Consider the following 13,492-nt stretch of genomic DNA (forward strand, 5'->3'; position numbering starts at 1 on the left):
TGAGTACTTCTGACTTTGTAGTTTTTACAGACAGTGTTGGTCCATGTTCAGCTTGCTCTTTATTTTGAAGCAAACCCTATTTTACAAGCCATTTTGTTATTGATCATTTTCTCATTTCTATTTTTTGTGTAAATAGCAATGATAGCTGTTGATGAGTCCAGAGTGAGAGGAGGGGCAGACGTGCACTTCAGATGCTCCTCCACTGATGCTCCAGACACAGATGTTCTTCATGCATACTTCTGCAGGAATCAGACCATCATTGCCATTGAGATGTGGGACTCTCAGAAGAAACAGGCTAGTTTCTATCTCAGAAGTGTCCAGGAGGACGATACAGGCAACTCTAGCTGTGTGGTATCAGAGATACTGTTGACTGATGCATGTGGAAGACATGCCGTTTTCCTGGAAGTTTATGGTGAGTATATTTGCAACCAAGGTAATTTGAATAGGAATTTGAAAAGTAACATAGTAAGTTTAACTTTGTTCTGTTATCTGTGAAATCTGCTTTGTTATTAATTGTTCTTGAGTTGTATTAGTAGCTTCTTCAATACCATGATCTATTTTTATTGAGTTAATTTAATTTCCAACAGTTGCTTTTATTTGATTCATTTTTAATTCAATTTTTAATGATCAAAGCAAAACAACTGCAACATTGCCTGAAATGTCCAGTTTTATTTGGGCCTTTGAATTTTCCTGAAAATATCTATTTTGCTACTAAGCTGTTCTTTTTTTGTCTGCACCTATTGTGTTAGAATCTGAGCCTATTTCACGTTGGAATGAGAACTTACTTAGGATACTGTGTTCCATTGGAGTGGTCATAACTGCTGCGTTTATTCTTCTGAACAGAGTTCAATTCTGTCAACAAAGAGGTAATCACTGAAATAAAAACATTGCTCCTCTAACAACTTTCTACCCTATATACAACCTCCATGGCAACCAGTGATCCAATTTCATTGTTGCAACTAAAAAGTAGCCCTTTGTTCCTCATATGCATGTTCTGTTTACATATTCAGGTGTTGGTGAAGGAATGACCGAGACTAACCCTGGTGTGTGCATTCCCATGGTATCCCAGTCAGCTTCAGTGCAGAATGAGCCGTGCCATGCTCCACAAGACATTTAATCTGAGTCATGTGATGAGTATGGATCATGTCTGTGTTTCCATCTGTCTGTTCTAAGTAACTCATGTAAACAGCTATGTTAGCACATTTATGTTAGTTTTCACATACTGCTTTTAACCAACTTTGTCTTGTAATACTGTGCCTTCTAAAAAATGACAAATTTATATATATATATATATATATATATATATATATATATATGCAAATAACACATAACAATAACAACATGCATTCTTATATCAGTAATTCTGATGCTGATTCTGCAATAAGTGCAGTTAAAGGCAAAAACACACATAAAACATTTTTTTATATACAGCTATATAAATTCAGGCGTTAAGGGGTTAATGGTAACTCTCATAGAACCAAACAGTCTCACAGGAAGTCAGCTATCTAAATTTATTGGTGTAGCATCTTGAGTTGCTGTTGCATCTCATCGTCCAACCTATTACCAGACTCTGATCTCACCTCAGCTCTAGGTTTCAGAAACTCAGTGTTTTTTATTTAGAACAGTGGTTCTCAACCTTTTTTCAGTGATGTACCCCCTGTGAAATATTTTTTCAGCCAAGTACCCCCTAACCAGCGCAAAGCATTTTTAGTTGAGAAAAAAAGACTTAAAACAGAGCACTGTGCCATCAGTGTCTAATTTATTAAACTTTGGAACTGATAAACACATACACAATTCAAACATTTGGAAAAAAACTATTTTGAACATTTTAAATTTTAATAATCCATGACTAAATTTATTGCAAATGATTCAAACTAATGTAGTGAAAACAGTGACCATATAACCATTTAAAACTACTGAAATATAAAATGAATTTTATGAACTTATATTTTCCTGAATTATTTATTAAATAATTGTTTTTAAAGTATTTTTGCATGGATTCTACTTTTTAAATATATGTATATTTTAAAATCTCACGTAGCCCCTGGAGTACCTTCACGTACCCCCAGGGGAACGCGAACCCCCATTTGAGAACCACTGATTTAGAAAGTTTCATGTGAGTCAGTGTATGAGAAACTATTTTTTTTTCTTTTGTTTGTGTTACTTGTCAGTTCCTTTTGTGAAACTCCAAAGTGGTCAGGCTTATCATAGTAGAGACATTTCTGTCTCATTCAAGCAATAGGCTATACATGAATTCCCCCAGCTACATTGCTGGGTTCTCCTTGACCCATGGCCAAAGGGGAAGAGTTTCCATTGCTGGGCCCAACGGCTAAAGTAGTTACACTCTAGGGGCATGAACATGGAGGACAGTTACACTCTAGGGGCATGAACATGGAGGCTCACAAACATGCCCCGAGAGTGTAGCGCTGTAGCTGCTGCAGCAACTCCAGTTATGTAAAACCAGAGACTTTCTAATGTGGAGACACAGCACTCAAAAAATACTCCATAGAAATGCATGGGGCTAGTTTGTCACGCCAATATGGCCGTTGTCTACACATATCCCACCATAGACATAATATACATAGACGCCGCATCGACCGCTACTCCTTACTAGCGCTGACGAGATTTGGAGCCGCCATCTTGGACCGGTCATCCACTCCACTCAGTGTAATCTGTTTGGCGGTGAGATGAGCTGTCAAGCACTTAATTAATCATATCTCACTGAATACCGAACAGATTCTCACATGGCGTTTTTTTTTTGCTGCAAAGGTCATACATGTAGCTATGATATAGGACACATGATTTAGCGTATTTTAATATTCATAGTGGGTTTAACAGTAATAGAATATTCTGATATATGATATAAAGTGACCTGACGTCCGATATCAAAACTGGGAACATAATCCATGTTTGACAGCATAGACAAAACTAGTTTGATACAAGTTTAATGAGTTAAATATAGTTCACAGTTGACAGAAAAGTTCCATCAACAGCATTATTCACAGTCCACAGAAAGGTTCCATAAACATTTAAGTGAGATCAGTGCAATTCAGACATCTGAGGCGTATTCCAAGTAGGCCTATGTGGTTTAGTGACAAACTTGGGTAAACTGACTCAGAATAAGTTGTAAACCTCCCAGTAGAAAAGCTGTATGATACAGGAAACATGGTTGTGTGTTATAATATTCATAGTGGGCTTAACAGTAATAGAATATTCTGATATATATGATATATTATAAAGTGATGACATCCAATATAAAAACTGGGAACATAACTAATCCACGTTTGACAGCATAGACAAAAACTGGTTTGATACAAGTTTTAATGAGTTAAATTTACAGAAAAAAAATCCATTAACATTTTCAGTTCAGTGCCATCAAAAATAAAGTGATGAACAGACATTGGTGTGGCATAAAGGAAATGGAATAGCTGGGTTCAATATCAACAGCATTTGTTAGACAAGTTCCATAAATATTGTAAAGTGCAAATTTGTAGGTTTGTTTCTGATCCTTAAAAAACAGACATTGGTTTGGCATAGTAAGTGTAACAGTTCATCAATTCAAGACAAAAAGGTGACTTGTCACTTGTACAGTGTCAATGGGTTCATCAACAGCATCTGTTATTTACAGTTCACAGAAAGGTTCCAGCCCCAATGAAGAGATTAAATAAAAAGGAATTAAGAAACATTTTAGAAACTGCTAAGATCAACCCGTTCATTGCAATCAGTAAAGAATCAGGGAGTGTCTTCACAGGCTCAGTGAGACAGAGTTACCGTCATGCAGTTGGTTCTATGATTTCGACAACTGGTGCATGCCATTTTGTATGTTCCCACCTTGCTAAAATTGCTTGGGTACACTTTGGCTGAGAACAAAAGTGCTTCAGACAGCAGGTGGGCAAATAAGATGGCATAGTAAACTGGGTAAACTCCATAAAAGAGGACTGAGTCAACCAGACGATGGGAAAATGGGACACAGAGTGGCGAATGCAGGTGATGAAGGTGGAGCTCATAAATCAAACATTCAGTCACAGTGTAGCAGATGCCCTGCAGTACTGGAATGAAGAGCTGCACCTTCCTCAGTTCCAGGGGTGTGAGGAGACCGTTCAGTTCATTCACAGTCTTCTTGAACAAGGCAGTTGTTCTGGAGAGATACAAAATGATAAATAAATGAATTAAAAGGAATTTGAGAGGCATCTTATTCTTGTTAGGGTAAATGACATGTGTTGGGCAAGCTACTTCGACATTTTAGTGAGCTATCAGTTACTCTGCCATGAATAAAACACTACACAAAACTACCACCCAGGCAAATGTATTAGTAGCCTAACACAAACACAGCAGTAGGCTAGTTCACTACATAGGAATACTAAAAAAAAATCCCGGAGAGACACCCCCGGACCCCCGTGTTATTGTGATTATAGCCTATAGATCTAAAATCTAAATGTTTAATGTCTGGGTTCAGTTTATGAAGTGTTGCTACAGCATAATAGGCCTACTGGGTGTTTGTTATTTATGGGGGGGAATCAGGGGGGGATTTTTTTTTGGGGGGTCGTCGGTCCAGTGGTGGGCCGGTCCAGGAGAAAATTGCCAGGGCCGAATTTTGTTCCCAGTCCGACCCTGCCGAGTACCCAAAAAGCGTTGTCAAATGGCCGCCGAGTGGAGGGACTTGCCTAAAAGGACTTTGGTAAAACCGATGTTTTTTTGTACCGTCAGTACTCGGTGACCTCAAGAAACGGAGATCTATGTAAAAAAATACATAGACTGCCCCCCACAACATACACTTTTAACTTTTGCTTGAAAAACCATAATGTGTACTAGTAGGAGCACAATTCACACATGATTTGGCATATTTTGGTGAATTATTAACACAGAGTAACACAGTCTGGAATGGAGTTTATCTGTGGGAGCCTCTTCATACAGAACCCCAGAGGTGTCATTGTAAGATATATTGTGTGTGTGAATATCAAGATAATGTGGAGTGTGCTCAATTTACTTGGTGCTCTCATTTGACTAAATTGTGCTTTCATTTTACTAGAATGCACGCTATAGGCTAACGTTATTGACAATAACCTTCAGCTTTGAATGTCACTGTATAAGCTGCATGTATTCGTATCACTTATGCTCATCTACTTTGTTGAAAGCACCATATTACTAGCATGCTAATTTGATTAATATCATTTTTAAAATAAATGATTTGATGTTTTGTCCATTTCTCTGCTCTCGGTTCATCTGATTGCTTTTGTGAATTTTGGATTCATGCAATGCTACCATCTAGTGGCGAAGGTGGTGAGGTTGACTGAAATAAATGTATCAAATTCTGATTCAACAGCCCTTCCAGTTCTCCTCTTCTCACTGGCAGATGAGAATATCAAAATGCCCAGATTATACACTTAACATTCAGACCTGCAAAAACGTTCTGATGGGTAAAAATACACAGAAAAGGAATGGTAAAACCCCTCCGTTTTGATCACTATTCTTGTAAAGTGCCAACCATACACATAGTTATAAGCTTCACCACTGCTAAACACAATACTAGGCTACTATACATAATAATATAGCATAATAAAGCACAGGACACATAAGCAGTTCAAGTTGACTGCCACTCAACAAGACAGGAAGTGGATTTAAAGATGTGCTCACACAGTCTGATCTGTAGCTATTTGTACATCAGGCTTGAGTGCCAGCCATTCAGACACCGAAAACAACATGATGAAAGCCATCCTCTCCACCCTGTGTGAGTTAATACAACACACCTGTTGATAATATACCAAGAGTAAGCATTTTGAGTAAGTGTGTTGTATCTGATTAATCTGATTTGTCTCAATGTGTCTGCAGTCTTTCTAACATCTAAGGTGTCAAGTCTGACTGCATAAGGTCATAAACCTTATGCAGTCCTTCTTCTATGAAATGGAGTGGCATGTCTTCATGCACCAAATTGTATTTCTTCATTTATTCTTGCACAGCTGTGAAGCCAGCCAGGGTTTATGGATCTTCAGCTGTTAAAAAGGGAAACAATCTCACAGTGAAGTGCAGCACATTTGGATTGAACCCAGCTGGAGGTCATGTGTTTGTTTACCTTTGCAAGAATGGGGTTGGTATAGCAATGATGGAAAGCAAAACGGTGGACACCAGTTTCACTGTGGGAAACATCACAAAAGAGCATTCAGGAAACTACAGTTGTGTGTTCTCCAGAACAAAACACCATCTCGGGGATGTGAAAGGAGAAGGACACAATACTATTTCTATCAAGGTGATTGGTAAGTGTCTTCATTTGCTGATTACATTTGATCATGGCATTTTGTCATAGTGTGTTCAAATTGATAGCAATGCCATTGCACTGGTGGGCATTTTGACTCTAGGCTTCTCCTGTCTGTCAATCTTTCTGCAGATAGTCTATACCCTGCGGTGATAGCTGTTGATGAGTCCAGAGTGAGAGGAGGGGCAGACGTGCACTTCAGATGCTCCTCCACTGATGCTCCAGACACAGATGTTCTTCATGCATACTTCTGCAGGAATCAGACCATCATTGACATTAAGATGTGGGACGCTCAGAAGAAACAGGCTAGTTTCCATCTCAGAAGTGTCCAGGAGGATGACGCGGGCAGCTACAGCTGTGTGGTGTCTGGCCGGCTGCTTGCTGCAACAGAGTTGGGTGCCTGTGGAAATCTGAACGTTTTTCTTGCAGTGTACGGTAGGAATGGCCAACATACTGACACATTTACAGTAGTGCAGGTTAGTTATGCATAATTAATAACTGTGTTATTTTGCCAAGAATGTGCTCAAGAATGTGCTCATGCTTGTATCTCTCTCTCTCTCTCTGTGGGTGTGTGTGTGTGTTTTCTAGAATATCCTTCCTCTGCTTTTAGTCAAGTGATGCTACCAGGAATGTATGTATCACTGTCCCTGGTATTTCTGCTGTTGTTGTTCCAACTGGCCTGGTACCTGGGTAATTTCCACTTACCATTCAACACACCATATCTGAAGTCAAATAAGGGTTTAGAAAATGTTCATATTGACATTTGCACTTATGTACTGTGTGTGTACAGGGAAGAGGATATGGCCATGTAGGAGGTAAGACATATCTGTCTCAGTGATCTGAAAATAAATCCTCAAATTTTGCTCAAAATGCCATTATACTTCAGTGGTACTGTGGAGAACTGTGAATTATTGTAAACGCTGTAAATGTAGAGATGTTATAATGAGGACTGTTCGCTGTTAACTCGTCTTCTGGTCACTGCCATCTCGACTTGTTGCCACTGACTTGGACGGACTTTTTCTCAAGATGGCGGCGACCGGAGGATGAGGTTTTTTAATCAACAAGCTTCCCTTCTTGACGTGAAGGGAAGAGATGTGAACGGCTCATTCTCGTCTCACTGAATCACATGTTTACAGACCTGGCAGCCCATAAACAAATGACTGGGTTTTGTTATGTTCGTGCTTTTGCATTGGTAGCCCATATACCCAGTTACATACATAAGAGCACAGAAAACGTGTAACATTCATTACATGTGTCATGTAAAGGTACAGCACAACACTGACACAAGCACTCTGTCTGTCTTTGATACGTTTTATGTCATACTGTATGCACCAGACACCCACAGGTATCAGGTAACCAGGATGGAGTAGACACGACGTATGCAGGTACGCATCTTCGCTTGTGTTTACTTTGTTTTAGCTTTGCACTGGCCTTTGTGGATAATCTCTGTTTTATATTAATGTAGTGGTCAGTGAGAGAAATCAAAACTCAGATGAAGCGGAAAACATGTAGGTCCCTTTTGTTTTTCATAAACATTGTTGGTCATCGTGGCTACTAAATGTTTGTAATCTGTAGGCTTTTTTCTTTTTTTTCAGGAGCCAAAATGAGTTCTCTGACTTCACTGAAGAGGAGAACAGTGACAGAGGATACGCAGGTGAACTCATGCACGCAAACACACACACACACACACACACACACACAAAAACTTTGGAGTGAGATTTGGTGGGCTTAACCAAAATGTTGCCGCGCACAGAGCAAATTTTACTTTCGTTCATTCAGCATCATTACAGTACAGCAAAAAAGAATAAAAAACAAAAATGTTAACATTGGGGTACCTAGTGGGACTAGGACCACTGCAATAACCATTTTTGGTTACTGGCTGAAGCTGTGTTTCTCTGAAATTCAGAGGTTAGACTTGCTTATTTGTATCTATGGATGGAAATATTTGTGCTGTAGCCTAAACTAATTTGCACTTCATAATTTTAACCTTGCACACACAGATGTTATAGTTATGATGATACTGCAATAAATACACAACCACAAAGCTATTTGCTGAGTTTCACAGTTCAGAAATGGTCAAAAATAGTGTACATTTCAGCACTCCATGAAATTATGCAGAAGGTCAGTGGTGTTGTTCAACTAGTTAATCCTATCATTGTAATGGGCATCTATACACGCTATATCTTCCTTTTTCAGGGCAGTCTGGGCTACCTATATGTGGGAAAGTATGATGGTGATAATATTTGCATATGTCTTATGTCAAGCTTTTGTATATAAAAAAACATTTGTGTTTCATTATTTTTTTTCTTCATATTTTTGCATTAATGTCACTATCAGCATGTCAGTATAAATATATAAGTTGGATTGTCTGGAGTCTGGCAATATAAGAACCATGATGGCTGGATACTCTATGGCTAAGCAATTTACAAAAATTCATGTAGGCTACTGACATAAATAGTTTACATGAGAATACATTATAATGTCAGCCCAGAGTTGGAGACCATGTAGAAATGTACAATTTTAAAACCGGTTTACTCCGGAATCGCTTATTGTACAGAGGCATGCTTTATATCCTTATATTTGGTAAGGTCTGCTGTTTATTGTGATTTAGGGCCCTATTTTCATGACGCAAAACTTAGCAGAAAGCGGATTATTATCCCAACGCAAAGTTTATAATTATCTTACACTCAAGTTTTGCGCCATGTGCCTCTCTTTTATTGAACAATGCACTCAGGGGTGTGGCAATTAACGACCTCTGGTGTGGTCTGGCTGTGGTCTGGGGTCTGGCTTTGATAACGAAAACACTTCCAATGTAGACTGGACAACCCACTAAATTTAATTAAGCTATTCGCTAGTGACCATGCGTTTTAGACCGCTAAAATATTCCCCTCGTTCACGTGATATGCTGTGTGATCTCTGTGTGTACTCCGCAAGCAATTTAGTTTAACCTGGACTTAAGATTTTATTGGGACACAGCAGTTAAAAGGGTCTGATGCCCCTGTTAAGGTAGAATCCCAGAGGATTTTGAAGTTCCGGCTGGACGAATTTATTAGGTCTCAAAAAGAGAACATGTCTGCAGAAAAGAGGACGTCTGGACACCCTACAGATAATCTCATCTGTATTTGACCGACGGGGTTGACACTCCAGCGTGAGAAATCGGGGGGATGGCGTGATAGCGTGTGAACTCAATCAAATGATTGAGTCTCACGGCCAGTGCGTGAGAGTTGGCAGCCCTGTGGTTTGTGCTCTGATTACTTTTTATGCCAGTGTGTGGTCTATTGCTGCAGTCTTTATGTGTAAAAGTGTACCCTGCACATTCAAAATACAACCATAACTGCTCATGGTATTTCTGTTTGTTGCTGGTGTACCGTCTGTTTCAACCACAAGTATTTTGACTTAGTGTCTCTAAACATACACTGCAGAGTGCAGAGCACAAAGCTATGTTCTTTAAAATACACATGCCACAGCATAGTTCAATTTAGGTGTATAAAGATGTCACTGATGATTAAAAACTGAAATGTCCATAACACAGTCAAGTCAAGTCAAGTCAAGTTTATTTAAATAGCACATTTCATACACAGAGGTCATTCAATGTGCTTTACATAAACAAAACCAAACGATAATAACAAATAAAAGCATAGAAGGGCAATATAGTCAAAGAATAGTTAAAAGGTAAAGATCATAATAAAAAGAAAACATAAAACACAAGGTAAAATCATTTAAAAATAAAGAATAATTAGTAAGCAAAAACAAAGGCAAAAGTAGTAAAAAAAAGTAATAAAAGACAAAGTAGAATAATTATCGAGGCAGATTCAGAATTTGTAACTCGGCACAGTTAGCAGAAAGCGTCTGAGAACAGTTTGGTCTTAAGTCTAGATTTAAAACTGGCTACAGTTGGGGCCTTTTTAATGTCATCCGAAAGTTGGTTCCACAGCTGAGTCGCATAGCAGCTAAAAGCTGCTTCACCATGTTTAGTTCTAACTGTAGGTTTTACTAGCAGGTTTTTCACCTGGGACCTGAGAGGACGAGAAGGTGTGTACTGCTGAAGCATGTCTGACAAGTATTTAGGTCCTGCTCCATTTACTGATTTATAAACAAGCAATAGTGCTTTAAAGTCAATTCTGTGACTTACTGGAAGCCAGTGCAAGGACTTAAGAATTGGAGTAATGTGGTCAGTTCTTTTAGTTTTTGTTAGAGTCCTAGCTGCTGCATTTTGTATCACCTGAAGCTGTTTAATAGTCTTTTTAGGAAGGCCTGTGAACAGTCCATTGCAGTAATCAACCCTGCTGGAGATAAATGCATGAATGAGTTTTTCTAAGTCATGTTTTGACATCAGCCCTCTGAGTTTGACAATATTTTTGAGGTGGTAAAAAGCTGATTTAGTTATCGCTTTCATGTGGCTGTTGAAATTTAGATCACTGTCAATTAATACACCAAGGTTTTTAACAGTATCCTTTGCCTTCAACCCTTTTGTGTCAAGGAGAGTGGCAACCCTAAGTCTTTCCTCATTTTTTACCAAATATAATTACTTCAGTTTTTTCTTTGTTCAGCTGAAGAAAATTTTGAAACATCCAGGTGTTGATTTGTTCTATACACTGACACATAGATTCAAGAGGACCATAGTTGTTTGGTGATAGAGCTAAGTAAATTTGTGTGTCATCTGCATAGCTATGATATGAAATCAAATTATTTTGAATGATTTGTCCAAGTGGGAGCATATAGAGGTTGAATAATAGTGGCCCCAAGATCGACCCTGGGGAACACCACAGGTCAAGGACGTTGGTGTTGAGGTACAGTTTCGATGGCAACAAAGAAGCTCCTTTCTTGTAGATATGATTTTAGCCAGCTGATAACTATGCCTGTAAATCCAACCCAGTGTTCTAGTCTGTGTAGTAAAATATTGTGATCAACAGTGTCAAATGCTGCACTAAGGTCCAGTAGCACTAGGACTGATGTTTTACCTGAATCTGTGTTGGTATGTCATTGGAAACTTTAATGAGAGCTGTTTCAGTGCTGTGATTTGCCCGAAAACCAGACTGAAAGTAATCAAAATACCCATTTGATGTTAGGAAGGTGGTTAATTGATTAAAGACTACTTTTTCAATAATTTTGCCAATAAAAGGTAGATTGGATATGGGCCTGTAATTGTTTAGCATGGAGGCATCCAGGTTATTCTTCTTGAGAAGTGGCTTTACAACAGCTGTTTTCAGTGACTTAGGAAAAGTGCCAGACAGCAATGATACATTTACAATTTGAAGGACATCCGCCGCTATGAGGTGAAAAACAGTTTTGAAGAAATTGGTAGGCAGAGTGTCTAAGACACATGTGGAAGGGCTGAGATTCTGTACCGTTTTTTCAAGTGTTTCGTAGTCTATCAAGCACAGGTTTTACTATCTAGATCTACGTTAAACAGTTTGTACATTTTTTGTTTTGTCATTGTTCATGGCATGATGTGATTTTGGGGTAAACAAATGGCTTAATGTGTCAATGCATTTCTTGTACCTGCACCACACAGAGGATGTCACATACCAGGAAATTGAGGATAACAGGGTGAGCCTAACATTAACACACATTAGGCTTCTTGGACATAATTATGTAGGAGATTCATTCAGTTCTATCTGCAAGACAGTATGTATCTGATCCGGTTTTCATTCATCTATGTCTTATTTCAGCATGTATTGACAGTAACTGTATATTGATCTATTGACATCAGTGAATATCACAAACATCAGTAAATATTTTTTTAAACATCAACTCATGTGCAAGTTGATGAAGTGAGAGGGAGAGCTTTTGTCTAAAGTGTATATCTACAGTTACCATAGCAACAGTTACCACTGAGAGTTTGACGTCATATTGTGAAGGGAAATGTGTTGAGAACACAGGACTTGTATTTTTGGCCTGGTGTGTAGGGTAACGGTCACCACCTACCTTTTAATCATACTGCTTTTTTTAATCTCACATATCTCTAACCCTTTTCAACTCTGTCTTATGTCCTTCACAGGGGCAGGAACATGCTGACATGTGGACAGGTCAGTGAGGGATTCTCCACTGTGGCCTCTGCACTGGACTGTGTCAGATTAGATTGTTTCTACCCAGTGATCATCATATTGTGTCGGTACTAGGAGTTTGCACAGATAGTCGGACAAAATCTCAAAACATTTTTCTCTGTGTATGTTGGTCCCTCCCTGACTCCAGGTCCTGACGGAGCAAGAGTGTCACCACCAACCAAAAAGGTTCTCTATGCCACACCACTGAAGAGCAAGAAACCTTGTCATGTGGATTAAAATGTTCTGTCATTTTGTCTGCAAAAGCATTATCTTTGTTTCATAGTCAATGAAGGTCTACAACATAAAGAGCAGTATACTGGAATAACTCTGTGTATGAAATGTGTTAAGACAAACTTGCCTTTTTTGCATCTTTGGCTGAATGATGCAGAAGCAGGCAGTCTGTACAACACTGCCATCCAATGGCAGTATTGGGAAGCACAAGATTTTTTCATGATGTGAAATAAACAACTAGGGTACCTAAAGTATTTGTGTGTGTGTTTTTTTTTTATTATTTATCTACTTTTTTATGAATAACCAACATGAACTTATGAGCTAAAATAATTCCATGAGCAAAAGCACAAATAAAGGATGTTTGGGTGAATGTTGAAATAAAGGACGCAAAGTATCTTGAATTTCCCCTTGGGGATCAATAAAGTATCTAACTGTCTATCTAAGTAGGTGAATGTGTGTTTATTGTGAAAATAAGACCTCAGGACCATATGATTCTGTGTTGGTGCAATGAAGATCAGAAGACAGAAAAGCCGCCACACTCAGCCTTGCGTCAGGGTGTGTGGGGAACAGGGGTGTAGCACAAGATGGGCCCCTATAGGCAGTCCTGATGGGCCCCTATAGGCAGTCCTGATGGGCCCCCGTGTTCCTCAACCCAGGTAAGATAAAATATATTCTAGATTTTTCAAGGGCCCTCTCTCCCCTTGGGCCCCTATAGTGTTTTTACTCCCAGTCCTGGTGGGGAAAGAACACTTAATGCTGACCACAATGCCAAAGATCCAGGCTCATTAGAGTGGCAGTCAGTCAGTTTTTCAAACTCAGCTGTAGTGTCCACTACAAGTGCTGACAACACCCTACCCATCCTGAATCTAGTATAATATGTTTACCCGTCATGCAACAAACAAATATGAAAATGCTGCAACTATGTAATTGACATTATTTATGTCTGTGTGTCCTACACAAACCT

The 13,492-nt window shown here is 38.9% G+C and overlaps 1 protein-coding gene across 1 annotated transcript; it reads left to right on the forward strand.

Moving 5' to 3' along the window:
- The first annotated feature begins 5,700 nt into the window (after positions 1–5,700).
- On the forward strand, positions 5,701–12,742 carry LOC125286138. The gene is made up of 11 exons (XM_048230905.1): positions 5,701–5,728; positions 5,958–6,251; positions 6,383–6,685; positions 6,839–6,940; positions 7,041–7,065; positions 7,586–7,635; positions 7,716–7,758; positions 7,846–7,904; positions 11,766–11,800; positions 12,252–12,279; positions 12,446–12,742. Exons 1-11 carry the CDS (start codon positions 5,701–5,703, stop codon positions 12,532–12,534), a joined length of 1,056 nt encoding a protein of 351 aa, XP_048086862.1. The 3' UTR covers positions 12,535–12,742.
- The last annotated feature ends 750 nt before the right edge of the window (positions 12,743–13,492 follow it).

The sequence above is a fragment of the Alosa alosa genome, chromosome 21 (assembly GCF_017589495.1).
Source record: "Alosa alosa isolate M-15738 ecotype Scorff River chromosome 21, AALO_Geno_1.1, whole genome shotgun sequence".
In the NCBI taxonomy this organism is placed as follows: domain Eukaryota; kingdom Metazoa; phylum Chordata; class Actinopteri; order Clupeiformes; family Clupeidae; genus Alosa; species Alosa alosa.